The sequence below is a fragment of the Herpailurus yagouaroundi genome, unplaced genomic scaffold (assembly GCF_014898765.1).
Source record: "Herpailurus yagouaroundi ecotype Mexico unplaced genomic scaffold, PumYag 191, whole genome shotgun sequence".
In the NCBI taxonomy this organism is placed as follows: Eukaryota; Metazoa; Chordata; class Mammalia; order Carnivora; family Felidae; genus Herpailurus; species Herpailurus yagouaroundi.
In genome coordinates, this window is record NW_024412422.1 from 14,071,793 (window position 1) to 14,093,577 (window position 21,785).

At 39.3% G+C, this 21,785-nt stretch overlaps 1 protein-coding gene across 6 annotated transcripts in view; it reads right to left on the reverse strand.

The window, feature by feature from the left end:
- The window catches only part of MPHOSPH9 (M-phase phosphoprotein 9), a 57,681-nt gene that overhangs the window by 15,624 nt on the left and 20,272 nt on the right, over positions 1-21,785 (reverse strand). For 5 of the 6 annotated variants that reach the window (XM_040444009.1, XM_040444013.1, XM_040444011.1 and 2 more), the window contains 8 exons: positions 20,954-21,079; positions 20,333-20,790; positions 19,846-20,001; positions 15,691-15,778; positions 12,975-13,190; positions 3,952-3,999; positions 2,937-3,001; positions 1,394-1,495 (listed from right to left, as the gene is read on the reverse strand). In XM_040444009.1, coding sequence (XP_040299943.1) covers positions 1,394-1,495; positions 2,937-3,001; positions 3,952-3,999; positions 12,975-13,190; positions 15,691-15,778; positions 19,846-20,001; positions 20,333-20,790; positions 20,954-21,079 — 1,259 coding nt within the window. The remainder of the gene's footprint in view (positions 1-1,393; positions 1,496-2,936; positions 3,002-3,951; positions 4,000-12,974; positions 13,191-15,690; positions 15,779-19,845; positions 20,002-20,332; positions 20,791-20,953; positions 21,080-21,785) is intronic. The other variant, XM_040444012.1, reaches the window with a different exon arrangement.

Here is a 21,785-nt window from a genome sequence, read left to right on the forward strand (position 1 = left end):
CAGAGCCTAGAGCCTGCTTCAGATTCTGTGTCTCCCTCTCTCTCTCTGCCCCTTCCCCGCTTGCTCTCTGTCTCTCTGTCTTTGTCTCAAAAATAATAAACATTAAAAAAAAAAAAGATCTAGGGGCACCTGGGTGGCTCAGTCAGTTAAGCATCCGACCTCGGATTAGGACATGATCTCATGGTTTGTGGGCTCGAGCCCCACGTCGGGCTCTGTGCTGACCCCTCAGAGCCTGTGGCCTACTTCAGATTCTGTGTCTCCCTCTCTCTCTGCCCCTCCCCGCCCCTCAGGCTCTGTCTCTCTCTCTCTCTCAAAATAAATAAACAATAAAAAAAATCTTTTTTAATAATAAATAAATAAAAAGATCTAAAGAAAGTTTCTCATTTGACAATTACAACCCAGGTTAAAGTTTACAATTTAACAATCTTTCCAATACACATCAATTTATGACCTTATGATCTACTCATTTAATATTCTTTATAAAATCATAATAAAAACCAATTCTAATACGAAAAAAAACAGCTCTAGGGGCACCTGGGTGGCTCAATTGGTTAAGTGTCTGACTTTGGCTCAGGTCAAGATCTTGCAGTTTGTGAGTTCGAGCCCCGTGTCAGGCTCTGTGCTGACAGCTCAGAGCTTGGAGCCTGCTTCGAATTCTGTGTCTCCCTCTCTGTCTCTGCCCCTCCCCCGCTCGCTCGCCTTCTTCTCTCTCTCTCTCTCTCTCTCTCTCTCTCTCTCTCTCTCAAAAATAAACATTAAAAAAAAATAAAAAGAAAAAAGAAAAAAATAGCTCTATAAAAGTATCATCAAGATAATGCTCTGAGATTACAACAAAGCTAATTCTGAATAACTAAAAAAACTAAAAAGAAAAATCCTTACAACCTAATAAAATCCACTATCTTTGTAGATATGTCCATTAACATAGGGATACAATTTCTGGAATTTTAGGGCTAAAAGACCTTTTGAGGTGTTCTAGCCCAATGTCCTGGTTTTTACAGATAATAAAATTGAGCTCCAAAAAAACCTCAAATTAAGTGATTTGCCTAAGGTCACACAGCTGGGCAAAATCAATGAATAAAAAACATTCTAGGTCTCTTGACACCCCATCAGATTCTATTCCCTTCTTTTGGCAAATGCCTCTGCATAAGACCTTTTATAATATCTAATAATTAGATGGTTTTGGTTTTGTTTTTTAAGTAAGCTCTACACCCAACATGGGCTCTAACTCATGACTGAGCCAGCCAGGCGCCCCATAATTAGATGTTTTTACACATCTAAGTTCTATAATGACACTTAACCCTGACTTTCTCATGATTTAGACAGATGAGTTTCTCAGTTCACTAAAAGGGTGCACCTATTTCTAGCTTTACTGAGATTAAACAAAATCACTTACTTGGCACGTGAGGGTCTCACAGGAGTTCTAGAATTATGACGAAGACTTAACATATTTTCATGCTCTACTTGCTTGACCTGAGCTTCAAGTTTTGAAATTGTTCTAATTCAAAAGCAATAAGATAAATTAAGTACACGATAGATTTTAAATATAGCTCAACTACAAATTACTTATTTAACAGACCCTTCTAGAAACTGCTGGTCCATACACCTGTTTTCACAGTAAAATGCCACCAGTAAGCTTAAAAAAGCTGAACAAAATTGGAAAGTAAACTGAAAGACAAATACATTAAACTCTACAAAGAAGCATTTCACATACTACAACTGAAGGAAAAGACAACAAATGGCTTTTATATAGCCAAGGAAAAAAAGAAAAATTATAAATTTGACTACAGATCAAAACACATGGTATAAATTTTAAAAATAAAATAAAACCAAGTACTCAAATAAAATGCAGTTCTAGTATGTTTCATTCTGAACGTATATATTCATGCATACGAAATCTAGATAGGTAATGCTTTCACAAAAGAGGAAGCAATTTTAATATAACATCCAATAAAAGAGCTAATAAGAACTTCCTAATTTTTAAAAGACACAAAGGCTAAACTATCCTGAACAACTCTCTACCTACAGGCAACTCACCTCATTTGTGCCATGTTCAGAATAAAAGCCTATTTTCAAATTCACCAACAGGGATAAGTACTCTGGTACTTCTGTTTTGAAGCTACCTTGGCATTCCTTCTGTTCTCTTAAACTCTGCACATGTGTTCATCTCCTTCTAACCTCAAATTCTTGTCTGCCCCGCTGCGAGGAGGGTTTGAGGAAGAACAGCTCTAGCAGGGCTGACACTTCGTGCCAATTTGACAAGGAAGCTATTGGCAGAACTGAATGTATCCCAGCAAAGACCTAAGCAAATGAGCAGGCCAGGCAGCATTCACGTTCTCTCCAACCTGAAGTCCTTAGGAGCACAGTAAAATCTCCAAAGAAGGGACGTATCTCCAAATACAAACACAAAAGCACCCTCCAAAGCCAATTAAAAATAATTAATCATTTGCCATAGAGACCATTTATGCCTCTGTTTCTATCTAATTAAGCAAATGAGATCACAAACGTAGTCCCCAAACCAGGTTTTTAAGAAAGTAGATCGTCATAAAGTTGGTGTGAATGCTGTTTTCTTTTGGGAGCACAAATATCATTTGGTGAACTAGACTGCCTCTTAAGATTCTCTTCTTCTTTTTTAAGGATAGATTAAATTTCCTTTCAAAGGTTTAGTACCATTTAGATTTTGCTTCACTGACCAAATAAATGTTTCAGGAGTGCACACTTCTCAAGCACAACTACCAATCTACTCTAATCATTTAAAAATCTTTGGCTAAAATCAAATGTATTTCCAGGTCAGGGGAAGATCAGGATAAAACCTGACCTCAAAGTGCCTAAAAATCCTCAAGAAAAACTTCCTTTTCATCGCTTTCGGTACAGACACATATTTATATGCTAAAAGAATAGAGGCATAATTATCTTATTAGAAGGATAACACATTTTACCTTTTCAAATCAGAAATCTGAGTATGTGCATCAAGCAATTTGTTCTCAGTTGTATTTAATGTATCCTATGAAAATAAAGGAAAAATTCAGGTAACTGGAATATTCAGGTTTATACTCCTTTTATTTTAAAATACATAATATATAAAAAATCTAAGGTCACACCAGAGAGCTACAAAGAAAATTATGCAGATACTCAGCAAATACAGCATTGACCACAGAGCCAATATGCACAATTCAGGGGAAAAAATGAGACAGCAAAATGCTGGTTGATACAAGTAGCTGTATGTACATGACCTGTGTAATAGGTATAGCCTATGATGCTTTCCTTAATTCTGCACAATCCAGTGTCAAAATGGACATATTCTAACTACAACTTGCCTAAAACCTCAGTAGTAAACACACAGGTATTTGTTTTGCCACTTAGTAAGATTTCACATGTGATAACTGGCTCCTGACCCCCCAGAATTCCCTCCTGCCTAGCTGTGCAGGCCTTTTCACCAACCTTGAATGATCACAACCCTGTATTTTATGCAACACAAGTACTTTGGACCCCACTTACAGCATTATTGTGGGGTTTTGCGGAATTCAAACATATAGTTCCCAAACAGAGCTTTCATTAAGAATTCAAGCATTATCAATAAACTCAAACAATCCCACAAAAAGCTACTGCTTTCAAAAACAAAACTTTGTATTTAAATATTATTAAATAATTATTTTCATCTGTATGGTTCTTATATTCTTCTAAAAATTTCATCTCAACTCATCTCAAATACAACAGCCATTCAACATTTCTGAAGATTTCAAAGAAATCCAACAAATCTGCGACATAAGCGGGCAAATATTTGCCTATAAGGATGCTGACAAAGATGAGGTGATGGAGAGACAGTCTAACTAAGGCGGCTAGATGGAGGTAGAAGAGGGAGAGAAAGGGAGAAGAAAGGGTCACCCCTCTTCATTTCCAACCCAGTGTTTCTGCCCCTACATGATGTTCAGAACATGAATCATCAACCATTACCTTTACTCTTTCGTGTTCTTTTCCAAGGGACTCATACTCTCCTAAGAGCTATAAGGAAAAACAAAAACAAAAAAAAATTGCACCACAAAGTTAAACATTATAATAGCAACTCAGAGATGGTCTATACAATAGCTGTCCTTACTCTTCAAAAATGCAAATGTCATGAAACAGAATGGTTAACACTGTGTTCCAGATTGAAGGCGACTAAAGAGATAACAGAAGTGAATGTAAGGCATGATGCTGGGTTGGATCCTGGACTAGAAAAAAAAGTGTCATAAAATAATAATTTGGATGTAAATTGCACATTAGACTTCTTTACTTTGATTCGTTCTGTGGCTATGTACCGAAGGCCTTTGTTCTCAGGAAATACACACCAAAAGATAAGGGTAAAGGGCCAGGTCTGCAACTTACTCTCAAATTGTTCAAGAAAAAAAAATATATGTGTGAACACATACATATGGGAGATGATAAAGCCAATATGGCAAATGCTAACAACTGTGATCCTAGGTAAACGGAATATAATCGTTCTCACAAGTTTTCTCTAAGTTTGAATTTACTTCAAAATAAAAAGTAAAACAAAAACAATTTAGTAGCAGTCCAGACCCCTTGAGCAGTTTGTTTGTTTACTTATTTACTTATTTATTTAGCTTCACGCCCAGTGTGGGGCTTGAACTCATGGCCTGGAGATCAAGCCCTGAGCCAAGATCAAGAGCTGGATGCCCAACCCACTGAGCCACCCAGGTGCCTCAAGAAAGCAATATTTTAAAAGATTAAAATTTGTGGGGCACCTAGGTGACTCAATCAGTTAAGCGGCCAACTTTGGCTCAGGTCATGATCTCATAGTTCGTGGGTTCAAGCCCCATGTCAGGCTCTGAGTGAACAGCTCAGAGCCTGAAGACTGCTTCGGATTCGGTCTCCCTCTCTCTCTGCCCCTCCTCCACTCACTCTCTCTCTGTCTCTGTCTCTCAAAAATAAATAAAACATTTAAAAAATTACCACAAAAAAAGCATAATCCCAAGTCTAATATAGATTACTTATTGTGGCTCCTGAGTTCAAGCCCTGCGTCGGGCACTGTGCTGACAGCTCAGAGCCTGGTGCCTGCTTCGGATTCTGTGTCTCCCTCTCTTCTGCCCCCCCCTCCCCTGCTCATACTCTGTCTCACTCTCCTTCAAAAATAAACATTACAAAATTATAAATAAATAAATAAATAAATAAATAAATAAATAAATAAAAGTTGAGTGGTTAGAGCCCAGGACCTTTCCCCATCCTATACAGCAGCAGACTGACCAGCCAGGCAACAGGACTCAGTGAAGGTGAATGAGACACAAATTCAGCTTTGGAAACCCAAGTGCAACAGGTGGAGGAAGTAAAGGGATAAGGAGAAGATGGAAAAGTTTTCAAAAATACAAAACACAAAACACAAAACAAAACCCACCTTGGCTCCCCATCCCTCACTGCCACCAGATCCTGGATGAAAGGTCCCAGACAAGAGACTGGGGAGACTCTTCCTTGGGAAAACCAAACAATCCCAGAAAGAAGACCTCTACATAATTACCCCATGATTGCTGGTAAGTAAAGGCTACCAGGAAGTAAGTCACATCTGTACACATACGGTCTCCAAATGGCTTTTGATTGCCTCCCCCTTAAATGTGAGTCTAGTAAAAGAACCAACATTAAAAAAAAAAAAAAGGCAAAAACATTCAATATGAAGCTGATTTCAAAAGGAAAGGTTAACTTGGAAGAAATAATAAATCAAAACTAAAGAAGTATTACAAGAAAGCTATTACTAATATCCTCAGAGAAGTAACTGCTATATACATAAAGCAAGACCAGAAAGCAATGAAAAACTAGCAATGAAAGGACAGAAACAGCTCTTAGAAACTAAAAATGAGAGAGAAAATAAGTTTAATACTAAAACCAGAAGATAGAGAACGAAGAGGCTATGATGGAAAGTAAAGCATAAATAAGTCTCAGAAAATCAACCCAGGGGCACCTGGGTGGCTCAGTCGGTTGAGCGTCTGACTTTGGCTCAGGTCATGATCTCATGGTTCGTGGTTTCAAGCCCAAGCTGGGCTCTGTGCTGACAGCTTGGAGCCTGGAGCCCGCTTCAGATTCTGTGTCTCCCTCTCTCTCTCTGCCCCTCCACCATTTGTGTTTTCTCTCTTTCACAAAAATAAATAAACTTTAAAAAAATCTGATAAGAAAATATACCCTAGAATTCTATACTCTTAGCCAAATGACATGCGAAAGACCTAAATCTTCATCCACAATAATTATGGATATTGTTAAAAATTCAAGAAATCGGGGCATCTGGCTGGCTCAATTGGTGGAACATGCAACTCCTGATCTTGGGGTCGTGAGTTCAAGCCCCACTTTAGGTGTAGAGCTTACTTTAAAAAAAAAAAATTGGGGGTTGGGGCACCTGGGTGGCTCAGTCAGTTGAGAGTCTGACTTCGGCTCAGGTCATGATCTCACGGCTTGTGAATTTGGGCCCCGTGTCAGGCTCTGTGGTGACAGCTCGGAGCCTGGAGCCTGCTTCAGATTCTATGTCTCCCTCGCTCTCTGTCCCTCCCCTGCTCGAACTCTGTCTCTCTCTGTATCAAAAATAAATAAACATTAAAAAAAAAAATTGGGGGCACCTGGGTGGCTCAGTCGGTTAAGCATATGACTCTGGGTTTCGGCTCAGGTCATGATCTCACCGTCCATGAAACATGGTTCTCTGTGTTAGGCTCTGAGAGGATAGCGCAGAGCCTGCTTGGGATTCTGACTCTCTCTCTCCTTCCCTCTCTCTCTCTCTCTCTCTCTCTCTCTGCCCCCCTGCATGCACTCTCCCTCTCTCTCAAAATAAATAAACATTTTTAAAAAGTTTAAGACAAAAATAAAAAATAAATAAAAATTCAAGAAATAACATAAGCACATTATTTAGAAATACATAAATATTAAAATAGGGTATCTAAGGAGAAAAACCTAACAAAGGATGTGAAAGGGCTTAATGAAGAAAACTACAACACTTTGTTAAGAGACTTTTTAAAAAAAGATTTAAATAGAGGTATAAACCGCATTCATATATGGGATGACTCAATATTATAAGTCTCAACTATCTCCAAATTAATCTATAAATTTAGTGAAATTCCAAACAAAAGCAGAATTTTTGCTTTGTTTTCTTTTGAAGTCATCTCTACACCCAATGTGGGGCTTGAATTCATGACCCCAAGATTAAGAGTCACATTTTCCACCAACTGAGCAAGTCAGGAGCCCCAAAAGCAGTTTTTTTTGTTTTTGTGTTTACAAAATAGGATAAGCTGACAGTAATATTGACATGAAAAGATACTCTATTTGAAAATGGCTCAGTCAGAAGAGTATGTGGCTCCTGATCTTTGGGTCATGAGTTCGAGCCCCACCTTGGGTGTAGGGATTGCTTAAATCCACTTTTTAAAAAATGGTGCTGTGACCATCGGTTAACCATTTGAAACAACAATCAAGTTCAGTTCACATCTCACACCATACATACGAGGTAATCTGGGGTAGCTTAAAGGCCTAAATGTATAAAGCAAAACTTTATAATTTTAGAAGGCAATATATAGGAGATTAATTTTCTGATCCTTGAGTAGAAAAAGACTGTGTAAACAAGACATAAAAGAGGCCTAAACCGTAAATGAAAAGACTGTATTTTGAATATTACAATCTAAAACCTGTACCCCATAAAAGAGAACGCCAAGTTAAATGCAAACCACAAGCAAGAGAGCTGCAATACAGATTAATCACTGCACATCAATCAAACCAGCAAAAAATTAAGACGTCTGACAATACAAAGCATTGGAAATACTCTAGAAAATAAGAACACTCATCGATTACTGGTGGGAAAATGAACTGGTACAACTATTTCAGAGGGCAATTTAGCAATATTAGCAGCATCTAATGAGGATGACAGCGTTCACATTCTATGTCCCAGCCACTGCATACAGAACACAGGCTCTTGTGGCAGATACTGTGTACCCCAAAGAGGCAGCGGCAATATTTCTGTTCACAAAAGGTCTTCCAGAACCTCGAGATACCCCATCAAGAGGTGGTACCTACTTCTTCTCTCCTTGAACCTGGAAGACCTTTGAGAGAGACTGTGTAACAAATGTGTTCATTCCATCAGTCACTCCTAAGAAGGCAGGGGTGATCAGAAATGGGTACATGGGGGGAATTCAATTGTATCTGTGGTATTTTAAATCCGAAGATGAGTGCTTGGTCCACATGTGCTTTTTCTTTTTATATACCTGAAATATTTAAAAGCTGTTTAAATAAAAATGAGTAAAAGCTGCATGTATCAGCATGGAAAATCTCAGAAGCAATGCTGCAAAAAAACAGGTTGTAGGAGGGGTGCCTGGCTGGCTCGGTCAGTAGAATATGCAAATCTTGACCTCAGAGTCATGAGTTCAAGCCCCATGCTAGGCGTGGAGGCCGCTTAAAAATAAAAAACAAAACAGGCTGCTGGAAGATATAGGTAGTACAATTCATACGTAGTTCATAAACATTACTATATATTGTTTATAGACACGTGGGTTTGGAGCGAAAGTAGAAAGAAATGCAAGGGGAAACCAAGAGTGTATTCAGCATAGCAGGAGAGAAAGGAATAGGAGAGGGTGTTTCAACTGGATTTGCAGACAGCTGGTATGTGGATGTTCTATCTATTACTCTCTGTACATCTCCCTAGGCTTGAAGTATTTGACATAGCAAATGCAAACAAACAGTGCCATCACTGGCAACATTAATATAATCTCAATTCAAAACAACATTCCAATGATCCAATGAACAATGAACATACCTAGTACTAGATCTCCGTTTCTACATATTTTCCACTTAAAGGAACCAGGGCTCGTTGGAGTCATGAGTGATTTAGAGCTATGGGAAAGTACAAGCTGAGCCTGGAATATCTTGCTGTGCCAGGAAGCGTGGATGTGCTCAGGGAATGACAGGAACACGTCAAAAGGACACAGGAGCCAGCCAGCCTAACACTTACCCCACTGGCCAAAACTAGGACAAAGCAAGCCTCAAAATAATAACCACAACAGCGACAGCAAAAAGAACTATATAACCCACTGAATAAAATAAGAATCCATGAGTCCACGCTGACATAAATAAACAAAGGAGAGCAGAGAGGTCCTCCTTTGAGAAAAATGTAGGAGGGGTAATAGGAAAAGCATCATTTGGCAACCACCATAGTAATTACGTGTTTCAGGAAAGACTCCTCATGCTAAAGCTAGTGGGTAAAGTCTGATGAGAAGAAGGTGATTTACGAAGTCTTAAAATATCCTCTAATACTTATAAATTCCAAACTGGGAGTTACAACTTTACAGTGCAGACACCAGGCAAACAGCACCTTAACCAAGAGATCAGGGTTAACACCACAAAGTGAACATGGGCCTCCTGATAGGATGTGCTAAGAAGGCTCAGCTTCCTTCCACTCTTGGGCATTACAACAACCTGAATCTGACTGCAAAATACAAACCCGAACTGAAGAACATTCTGCAACAGTGCTGTCCAACAGAACTTTCTGCAGCACTGGAGGTGTTCTCTTATCTGTGCTGCCTAATGGGGCAGCCACAGCCTCATGCGGCCGCTGACAGACTGATAAAGCAAATAGAGTCAAATGTTAAGATTTAGAATCAAGGTGAAAAGGTATTTGCAAAGTTTTTATAAAATTTTTGCTACTTTATGTATGTCTGATATTATGGCAAAGTAAAATGTGCAAGAAGTTTTAAAAACCAGGATCTCAGGGGCGCCTGGGTGGCGCAGTCGGTTAAGCGTCCGACTTCAGCCAGGTCACGATCTCGCGGTCCGTGAGTTCGAGCCCCGCGTCAGGCTCTGGGCTGATGGCCCAGAGCCTGGAGCCTGTTTCCGATTCTGTGTCTCCCTCTCTCTCTGCCCCTCCCCCGTTCATGCTCTGTCTCTCTCTGTCCCAAAAATAAATAAACGTTGAAAAAAATAAATAAATAAAATAAAAAAAAATAAAAACCAGGATCTCATCATGTACTCGCACACAAAATTATACTGTTAATACACATGAATAAGAACAGTAATAACCAGGGGCTCTTGGGTGTCTCGGTTGGTTAAGTGTCCGACCCTTGACTTCTGCTCAAGTCACGATCTCATGGTTCATGAGTTTGTGGGTTCAAGCCCTGCATCGAGCTCCGTGGCTGACAACGTGGAGCCTGCTTGGAATTCTCTTGCCCCCTTGCTCTCTCTCTGCCCCTCCCCTGCTTGCATTCTCTCTCAAAATAAATAAATGAATGAATGAATGAATGAACATTAAAAAAAAAGAGTAATAATCAAAACCATGTGAAGTTGTAATCAAATATGACATAGTGAACAGAGTGTTTATATCCACTCTCTCCTGAAACTTGACTATCAGAGAATAAAATACATAGGGTTTATTGATAAGATGTGCTGAAATGGCACTTTCCCTCTGTGGTTTTCCTCCCAATATTCCATAACTACAGTCTAATCATAAGAGAAACATCCCAAGGGACACCCAACAAAACCCCTGACCAATCCTCCTCAAAACCGTCCAGGTCATCAAAAACACGGAAAGTTCGAGAAACTGTCATAGGCAAAAGGACCCTGAGGAGGCGTCATGGTACCTAAATGTACTACGGAATCCTGGGACAGAGAAAGAACATTAGGTAAAAACAAAGGAAATCTGAATAAGCTATGGAATTCACTTAATAATAATGAGTCGACATTGGTTCATTAATTGCCGCAAAATACCATACTAATGTGAGACGTTAATAACAGGGGAACCATGCAGGACATACAGGAACACGACACTATCTTCTCAATTTCTCTGTAAATCTACAACTGTTGTAAAAAATAAAAGCATTTTTTAAAAAGTGTGACTGCAAGGGCACCTGGGTGGCTCAGTCGGTTGAGCCTCTGACTTTGGCTCAGGTCATGATTTTGCGGTTCAGGAGTTCAAGCCCCACATCGGGCTCTATGCTGACAGCTCAGAGCCTGGAGCCTGCTTCAGATTCTGTGTCTCCCTCTCCCTCTGCCCCTCCCCTGCCCGCGCTCTGTCTCTCTCTCAAAAATAAACAAACATTAAAAAAAAATTTTTTTTTTAAGTGTGACTGCAAACCATAAATGTTTTCAGACATGGAAGGCTTCAGAATTTGTCTCCCAAGTACTCTTTTTCTCAAGAGATACACTCTGGCAAAACAGAGAATTCAACTAAGAAAGAAGTACAGGATGCACACAAAACAAGAGACCTAATACAAGAAAGAAGCAAAGACCATTCCCAGGATGATGGCAAAGGTAAGTCCCAGACATCTGTGTATCCGACCTCAAGAGCAACCAGCTCATAACAAAGCAGAAGTATTTGGAGGCGGGAGCAAGTACTAAATACAGGCTACTAATCAAGTTAAAAAAAAAAAAAAAAGTAATTATTAATTCTAGGGAAAATAAGAGAAAGGAAATGTAATCACTGAACACTGCAGCCTGGCTCTCAACAATATTTACACAGACAGTAAGAAATACTGAATACTGATCTAACTGTCAATGATAATACATCTCATTTCAAATCTAAAACACCATTCACCAGAAATCATACCATTATCTACTACTATTTTCTACTAAAAGAGAAAATAAAATGCGGCCAATTAAACTATGACACCATGGTGTAAAGATGTATACCAATTCTTCAAGTTGTTAAAATGTAAAAGAACAGCATCTTAGAATCGAGTTAACGTATTAATCACACTGAAAAGACAGAGAGGGGGCGTTTGGGTGGCTCAGTCAGTTAACCGTCTGACTTCAGCTCAGGTCATGATCTCATGGTTCGTGGGTTCAAGCTCCATGTCAGGCTCTGCGTTAACAGCTCAGAGCCTGGAGCCTGCTTCACATTCTGTGTCTCCCTCTCTCTCTGCCCCTCCCCTGCTAGCACTCTGTCTCTCTGTCTCTCTATCTCTCTCTCAAAAATAAATAAACTTAAAAAGAAAAAAGAAAAAGAAAGGAGAGAAGTGTTTGTATTGGGAGCAAATGGTGTAAGGCGGCTAAACTGTGGCTTTCCTTGCACAGAAGTCGATATGTAATGTCTGAAACTGATGAGGAAAAAAAGAGAAAGAGAAATATAAGTTTGTTACATAGAAACATGGAGAAAAATGCTACGAGAAACCACTAGAAGAGCTGAGAGTGATGACTTCTAAGGTAGGGGACACCTAGGAAGGGAGAGGTGGAGAAGACCACCGTTTTCCCTTAACATCTGAATATTTCAACCATTTACATGGGGGCACCTGGGTGGCTCAGTCGGGTTAAGCATCCGACTTCAGCTCAGGTCATGATCTCATGGTTTGTGGGTTTGAGCCCTACATTGGGCTCTGTGCTGACAGCTCAGAGCCTGGAGCCTGCTTCGGATTCTATGTCTCCCTCTCTCTCTGCCCCTCCCCCCCTTGTGCTCTGTCTCTCTCTCAGAAATAAATAAAAAATTTTAAAAAAATGTACATGTATTATCTTCATGAAAATAAATATTTAAAAAATCAAAGTAATAACAATCTAATGCTCTCGGGGAGAAAACTGCAACAGCCGAAATGCTTTCTGATTTCTTTATGTACCATGACAAAGAATATTAAGAAAAATCTAAGAAAAAAAAAATACACAACCCGAAACCTAATGCAGTTTCAATGTTCTATAAATCCAAATTTTAAGTGACATTATAGCAAAATGAAAAAATTCAATCAAACCTATTCTAAATCTGGTTCATTTTACCCATCTAGCCACACAGATGCTTATTTAAGATAGCTCAAAAGGTGACTCGATAGAGACAAAAAGCATGGGGGAAACACCACAGTTCTGAACGCTCTGACTTCCTGCTTCAAGATAAGACCTAACAGACTCAATCGGGAGAATCTATATTTGCAGCCACAGCAAAGTTATGTCAAACAAAAATAAACTTGGAAAAAGTCATAATAGCCTGTAAGAGTACAACATCTAAAATAACTTTTAGCCAACCCTATCTTAAGTTTCCATTTTTTGTCACTTACATCTTGAAACATTTTGTTTTCTTGTTTCAGTCTTGCTTCTTTATCATCTGAGAGTTTGTAAGCATTCTCAAATGCTTCTTCTAAATCCTGCAGTCGAGATTTTAGTCGAATGATGGTATTGTCTTTTTCTTTGTTACTTGTTCTCATTTCCTCAATCCGTTCCTGCAAAATTTTGGAAGCACTGCTGGCTGCATTGAAGCGTTCTCTAAAATCACTCTACAAAATAAAAACAAGGATAATAAATTGTTTTTAATTAAAAAAATAGATGTTTCAGTAGCAGCTAATAAATTGTGGGCATTAAACTATGAAAGAAAAGTAATAAAATAAAACCTACAAATTGGAATTAACAATTTTAATATTTTGTTATGTCCTGGGATGGAGACTAAAAAGGATCACTCTACTAAAGTAACAGCTTCAGGGGTACCTAGCTGGTTCAGTCAGTGGAGCATGTGACTCTTGCTCACAGGGTTTTAAGTTCAAGCCCCACACTGGGTGTTGAGATTACTCAAAAATAAAATCTTTAGGGGTGCCTGGGTGATTCAGTTGCTTAAGCATCCGACTTCAGCTCTAGTCATGATTTCATGGTTTGTGACTTCGAGCCCCACGTTGGGCTCTGTGCTGACAGCTCAGAACCTGGAGCCTGCTTTGGATTCTGTGTCTCCCTCTCTCTCTGCCCCTCCCTGCTTGCGCTGTCTGTCTCTCTCTCTCTCTCCCTCTCTCTCTCTCTCTCTCTCAAAAATAAACATTTAAAAAAATAATTAATTAAAAAATTAAAAGATAAAAGGGCACCTAGGTGGCTCAGTCAGTTGAGCATCCGACTGCTGGTTTCAGCTCAAGTCATGATGTTATGGTTGATGGGTTCAAGCCCTATATCTGGTTCTGTACTAGCAGCTTAAAGCCTGCTTGGGATTCTCTCTCTCTCTCTCTCTCTCTCTCTCCCCCTCCCCTGCTTGTGCTATCTTTGTCTGTCTCAAAATAAATAAATAAAACTTAAAAATTTTTCTAAAAAAAATCAATCAATAACAGCTTCATGAGATTGTCATGAAGTACAGACAGAAAACCATTTCTGGCATTGAACTGGTGGACCCACCTGTAGGTCACTTTAATGAAAAAAATAACCATGGCTATTAGGGAAATGATTCTGAAAGGGCAGCTGGAGTCTGTTGCCCCACATTAATATTTAGGGAGAATCAAGCATTTCTTACCCTATTCTCTTACTATGAAAATAAAAGAGAAAATTCAAAATGCATCTGCTATATTAATATTCATTCAACAATCGTTTCTTGAATATCCACTAGGTGCCAGGCACTAGGGTGCAAAAAATATAAGATTAGCAAGAAAGACAAGTCCCTGACTTTGAGAAGTTTACAGTTTAGGAGAAAGACAACTAAAAATATATATATCAAAGAAAGACAAAGAAACAGTGCACAGAACGTAAGTGGCATTTTCCATCAAAATGTTACTAACAAGGTTACACATAGAAGAATAAAATTTGGTAACGCATGAAAAAATATTTTAAAATATTAAAATATGAAGCGTCTGACCTCGGCTCAGGTCATGATCTTGCCGTTCCCAAGTTCAAGCCCCGCGTAGGGCTCTGTGCTGACAGCTCAGAGCCTGGAGCCTGTTTTAGATTGTATGTCTCCCATTCTCTCTCTGTCCCTCTCCTGTTCACATCTGTCTCTCTCTCTCTCAAAAATAAACATTAAAAAAAATTTTTTTTAATTTTAAGTTTATGCATTCCTAGTTATACATCAAGAAAATTTAAAACCTAACTCCACATAAAATGTTGTACACAAATATTCATAGCACTGTCATTCATAACAGCCAAAAAATCAAAACAACCCAAACATCTATCTCCTAATGAATAAATACAGAATAGTATTCAACCATAAAAAATAATGAAATACTGATTCATGCTACAACATGGATAACCCTTGAAAATAATCATGCTAAGTGGAAGAAGTCTGACACAAACGGTCATATATATAAGATTCCATTTATACCAATGTCCAGAATGGGCAAATCCAAAGAACAGAAAGTAGGGTAGTGCTTGCTCAGGGCTGGGAACAAGGGGGTTTGGGGTTAGGAGGGAAAGGCTAATGGTTAAGGGTTTCAGGGTTTCTTTTTATTTTATTTTTTTATTTTTTTACATGTTCATTTATTTATTTTTGAGAGAGAGAGAGAGAGAGAGAGAGAGAGAGAAGGAGACAGCGGGGAGGGGCAGAGAGCGGGAGAATACCAAGCAGGCTCTACACTGCCAGCACCACAGCCTGATGTGGAGCTCGATCTCATGAACCTCAAGATCATGACCTGAGCCAAAATAAAGAATCAGACACTCAACTGACTGAGATACCCAGATGCCTCTGGGGTTTCTCTCTGAGTGAGAAAATATTCTAAAATTGACTGTAGTGATGCTTGCACAAGTTTGCAAATATACTAAAGACCACAGAATTCTATACTTTCAGACAGTGAGTTTTATGATATGCAAATTATATCTCAATAAAAAAAATAAAAAACTTAAAGGGTAAAAGTTTATCCTATCCTATGAAGCCAGCAGCATTCAAAATATAAGCTTACTTAATAAGACAACCTAAGAAGATTAAAAACACATAGCCAATATTTTCATAAAACTATTAATTTGTCTCTAAAGTTCAGTTAATAAAAAGGCTTAAATTCTTAACGTTGAGCCACTAAACAACAGAAGAATACTTACAACTTCTATTTCCAGCAAGTTATTCTTATTTTCAAGTGTTCTCACACGACTAGTTGCTTCATTTAGAGCACTATCTAGTTGGCCACATCTAAAAACCATAAATTGGAAAGAAAAAATTAGAAGATAAAATCCTTTCCCTTAGAAGTATTCTGTAAATCTGATTTGCCAATATATAAAACAAATTCTCCATTTATTGAACACAGAGGATGCCATTTTAATAAAATACATCCCAATAGACCTGATATCATCTTCCAGAGAAAATTACAATATGAAAAGATCCCTAATAGATAAGTGAAAAAGGCAAAATATGAAAGACATTTGTATACCTATGTTCACAGCAATGTGCACACTAGCCAAAAAGGGAAGCTAGCCAAGTGTCCATGAGGGCTGAATGGATGAACAAAATGTGGTCTATCCATGCAGTGGAATATGACTCAGCCTCAAAAAGGATGACCGTCCAAAGCCTGCTACGACATGGATGAACCTTGAGGGCATTATGCTCAGCGAAATGAGCCAGACACAAAAGTATGCTTCCACTTATACATGGCACCCAAATTCATCTGAGGTGTTAATTTCATAGACAGAAAGTAGGATGGTGGGTGCTAAAGGGTGGGGGTGGTGGGAGCGCAGACTTGTTGTTTAATGGGTCCAGGGGGTCGGGTTTGCAACATGAAAAAGTTCTGGAGATGGATGGTGGTGATGGTTGCCCAACAATGTGAATGTACTTCATGCCAGCGAAATGATCGCTTAAAAATGGTTAACATGGTAAAAAAAAAAAAAAAAAATGGTTAAGATGGCAAATTTTGTTATTTATATCTTACATTAAAAATAAATTTTAAATTAAAAAATATAAGATATAAAAGAATGCATTAAACAGCTTGATCTTTGTTATGAAAGAAAACCTATATATAAATATGTGTATTGTGATTTGTAGGATACAAAACTTAAGTCTGGAAACTTAGAGGCTGGGTAGGGAGACTTTTATTATATCTCCCTGTAGTTTTCCAAATGAGCATGAATGTATTCTTCTTAGAATTAAAGACCTTCTTCATAAAGTTAATCATCACAGAACCTTAAAATAACAAAATACACGGAAGAATTCGGTTATCATTTTGACTCCGTGTTCATGAATTGGGAGTACAAGCCAATATCTATTTGGCACTGATTATATGCCAAGTCCACGTTAAGCACTTACATTCATCCTCACAATCCTATGAGTTAGGACTATTATCATTAGCATTTTACAGATAAGAAAACAATATGAAGCTTAATTCCTCCTGGGTTGTAAGCCATCAAACTGGGATTCTAAACCCGGCAGTCCGGCTCCAGAGTTCACGCTCCTCACCACTGTGCATTGATGCCACATAGCAATGAAATACTGATAAAACCGTTCTAGAAAGAAAGAGCACTAAATAGTCAAGTGTAGGTATGTTAACTGTATTTCTCTGTTTTAATTCCCACACTGACTCCGGCATGAGGCTGTGTCACATAATGTGATATCGCAGCTGGCCTACGAGAGAAGTGTCCATGGCCCCATTGGCAGTTCCAGGGGGATTCTCCCAATTGCAATTTTAAGTCTGAAAAACCCTGACGTGTATGCTGACAACTTAAACTTGGTTTTCGTCTTTGGCGAATCATTTCTCCAGTCCTGGCTGACTGCAACTACTGCCACTCATTTGCACACTGTCCTTGCACCCACCCCAGCGCCCTGACTGCTGCTGCCACCATTAGGACACAGCCACTTAGTCAAATCCTGACTTCCAATCCTACCTACACTGCCTCACCGCTCCATGGCTCTAGCAGCTTCTAGACAGAAAAATGCGTTAATCAGCTATCATTTCCTAGGTGTCTTTTCTGGTGGCCTATCTTTAACCCAACAAGGTCTACGAGCTTCTTTCATACTCGTTTTCCACAGGAAGGACCTACAGTCATCTTTGACTTTTTTTTTTTTTTCATCTTTGACTTCTTGAAAACAAACAAGAACCAACTTCCCGTAGCCTGACATCTACTCTTTTCCTTTTATCCTAGAAAACCTATTTCTGGCTCTTTTCAAATTACTGCTCTCTACCATGGCACCCCCAGTTCCACCCCCAACCCCACCTCCAGCCCCACTCCCAGCAGCAAAACCGAAGCTGCAGTAACACTCAGGTAGTTAACAGCATGTTAACTACCACAGCAACCACAAACTAGTATAAAGGCTAGTTTTCCTACAATTCTCCAAGCTAAACTACCAACTGGACCAGAAGATTTCAGTTCCCTCATCTTTTTTTCAAGGGGCTTTGTCTTTTCTTGCCTTAAAAAAGAATACTTTAGGGGCGCCTGGGTGGCTCAGTCAGTTAAGCGTCCAACTTCGGCTCAGGTCATGATCTCATGGTTCATGAGTTCAGGCCCCGCGTCAGGCTCTGTGCTGACAGCTCAGAGGCTGGAGCCCGCCTCGGATTCTGTGTCTCCCTCTCTCTCTCTTCCCTGCCCTGCTCACGCTTTCTCTCTCAAAAATAAATAAACATTAACAAATTTAAAACAACAACAAAAACAAAGAAAAAGAATACTTTGCTGCTATACTGACCTGAGTTTTTTTTTTTATATTTATTTATTTTTGAGAGAGAGAGAGCAAACAGGTGGGGCAGAGAGAGAGAGAGAGAGAGAGAGAAGGAAAGAGAGAATTTCAAGCAGTCTCTGCACTGTCAGCGCAGAGTCCAACGTGGGGCTCAATCTCACAAACTGTGAGATCATGACCTGAGCTAAAATCAAGAGTTGGACACTTGGAGCTCCTGGTCAACTCAGTTAAGTGCACTGACAGATGGGATTCTGTCTCCCTCTCTCTCTTCTCCTTCCCTGCTCCTTCTCTCTCTCTCTCTCAAAATAAATTAAAAAAAAAATTTTTTTTAATTTTTTTTAACGTTTATTTCTTTCTTTTTTTTTTTTTAATTTTTTTTTTCAACATTTATTTACTTTTGGGACAGAGAGAGACAGAGCATGAATGGGGGAGGGGCAGAGAGAGAGGGAGACACAGAATCGGAAACAGGCTCCAGGCTCTGAGCCATCAGCCCAGAGCCTGACGCGTGGCTCGAACTCACGGACCGTGAGATCGTGACCTGGCTGAAGTCAGACGCTTAACCGACTGCGCCACCCAGGCGCCCCAACGTTTATTTATTTCTGAGACAGAGTGAGACACAGCATGAGCAGGGGAGGGGCAGAGAGAGGGCGAGACACAGAATCTGAAGCAGGCTCCAGGCTCTGAGCTGTCAGCACAGAGCCCGAGCGGGGCTCGAACTCCCGAACCGTGAGATCATGACCTGAGCCGAAGTCGGTCGCTCAACCAACTGAGCCACCCAGGCACCCCAAATTAAGAAAAATTTTTAAAGGTGGCTCAGTTGGTTAAGCGTCTGGTCATGATCTCACGGTTTGGGAGTTCAAGCTCTGCATCGGGCTCTCTGCTCAGAGCCCACTTTGGGTCCTCTGTTCGCCTCTCTCTGCCCCTCTGTTCTACTCCCCTCTCTCTCAAAAACAAATAAACATTTAAAAAACAAAAAAAAAGAATCACTTAATAGACTGAGTCACCCAGGTCCTCCCCCCCCCAGCTTTCAATCTGTTTAAATCCCATTTAAATGTAAAGTATGTTCCAAGTATGCTGTTATTAATACTAGCGAAGGCATCAAATTTTGTTACTGATTCTCTCCCTAAAACAGGTATACAGGTGTCCTTAACATAACTGCCCCTGTGTTTCCATGTTGGTTACTTGTTTGTACAGGATAATTGCTTACACAGGTTCAGGAGTGTCTGGATTTAAGTTACATGTCTCTGAGTTTCAAAGCAGGTTGAGAACTGCTAGAGGATGTTAGAGACTTCTGAGAAAATCTGTACACAATACTAATCCACTCATAAATGACGTTCCTTTACATACAGGGTATCTGCTCAACTGTTCCAGTATTCTGTCCGTGTGAAACAAATGTTCTCACTTCAGCCATTAGTGTGCTACACGAGGTTGGTTTCGATCTGTGAAAATAATTCCTTAGGCAAATAGGTCTCTGTTAAAAATTTCAAATCTGAAGCACATCTTTGCAAAATGTTTTATCACAATTAAATATACTTAGGAAAAAATAACATTTCCAAGATGGAGAAACACAAACTTTAGACTTGAATTATAAGCTTTACCTGTCTACAAGAATTTGATTGGTTTTCTTCCAATCTTCAACTGCAGAAATCTCCTTTGCCTCCAGTTTCTGTTTCAAACTATTTATTTCTGACTCATAATAAGCTCGAAGATCGGCTACGTGTCGAGCGTGCTTCTCCTTCAGGTTCTGCCGAATCCTGTCGGTGAGGGCAAAACAACTTGTTAGGAAAGCATTTCCTCACTCTACCCCACAAGAGAAACTAAGAATACAATCTTTCTCAAAAGTAAAACTACAGCCTTCTTCCTCTGCACACTCACACAAAACGTAACAGATCGATACACAAGTTAACAACTAATTAAGTAAAAAAAACAAAGACGTGGATACTTAGATGCCCTACTTTAAAAGCGCCGCGTCTCTTTTTTTAAGATTTTATACATTAGTGAAGGTCAATAAAAATCATTTTCATAATTCAAGCAGACATCAAAGAAAAGCTATTAACATTACAAGCCACGCGCTGAAACACATACTTTGACAGTATTACAGGATCTTCCAGAGGAGTCAGCGAAATGCATTCTGGGACACTGTTGGCTGTCCCTGGAAGCTGGGACTGACTGGCTGAGGCTGAAGTTACCACGACCGTGTTTTCTTCATCTACAGTGTTGACCGAGATGTCATTACTAGCAGTAGTAGCCACCGAAGGAAACGTGGAACTGCTCCTACTTTCGTTCGGGAAGCCATGATTTTGCCAAGAGTCCACTGGTGAAGCTTTTGTGTTTGAAGGATACTTGGGGAATCCAGATGGCTGAGAAGCGATATTACTCGCTTGTGAAAATGAGTCTATGTCAGAGTGACTAGACATACTGGGGTCTAGAACAGAGTCTGGTGAAAAGGACATTCTGTCATCAAGGGCATTCAAAAAGCCTTGCGGCTGAATTCCTGAAATCTGATTTGGCTTCATGTGTAACGTTGGATCCAGAGTCAGTACCTAGAAATTAAGACAGACAACAGTAAGATTTTGCCCTCCGCACTCAGTGTTTGTTTTTAAGGGAGTAGGCTTTAGATCTCCTACGGAAAATAAAGCTTGAGATAAAAGTTAAGAGTCATGAAGCATCTTTCATTTTCATTCAGCAGGGTGTTGCCAACTTTACCTCTGGTGGATGATTTGGGTTGGAAGCAGAAGTGAGATTCCTCTCAGGTAACTGCTTGTTTTCCCTTTGTTTTTTATGATAAATATCCTTCAGTGATGGTAGCTTCATCTCATTACTAGTATTAGACTTAAAGATATGAAACAAAATTATTTAAGTGGTATTATCAATGATGGAAAAAATTCACTGACACAAGATCAGCACCACAAAAAGATTTCTGAAAGAATTTAAATGAACTGAGACTCTGGACTGTCAGACTTACAAAACAAGTTTAGATGTCATTACCCGTTACTTATGAGTCTCCCTCAGAATGAAAAAAAAAATGATATCCCCTAATAATAAATATTAAGGTGATAATCTGAACCTAAGTTATTTAGTAGCCTCAGAATACTTCCAAAGAATAAAAAACCTTGGTAGTCCCCCGTACTCAAGATAAAAACCAAGTGTTGAGGTATGAAAAGACTTCATGATGAAAAGAGTGAAGCAGGATTAAGAAGACTTTTGGCTAGATTAACATCATGTGACTCAGGGAGACAGGTATACAGAGATGAAATTCCTTATCTGTGTAGTTATTTTCCTACTTTTTTAAGAGTTCACAGACCAAGAAAAAGTGTTAAGAAAGAAGTTACCCAATAGAAACAAGCCCCTTTTTAAATTAATAAGATAAGAAGATACGACCCTAATTCCTACAGCTTGAAATCAGGGCTTTGTCACGCTGGAAATGTTGCAAAGAGGTCTAAAGCTCCAAATTTAAAACCTCAGCCTCGAATTATTTCAAAGTGGGACCTACTGTAGGGCATGCTGGGGTATCATTTAACTTGGGTCTCAAATTTAA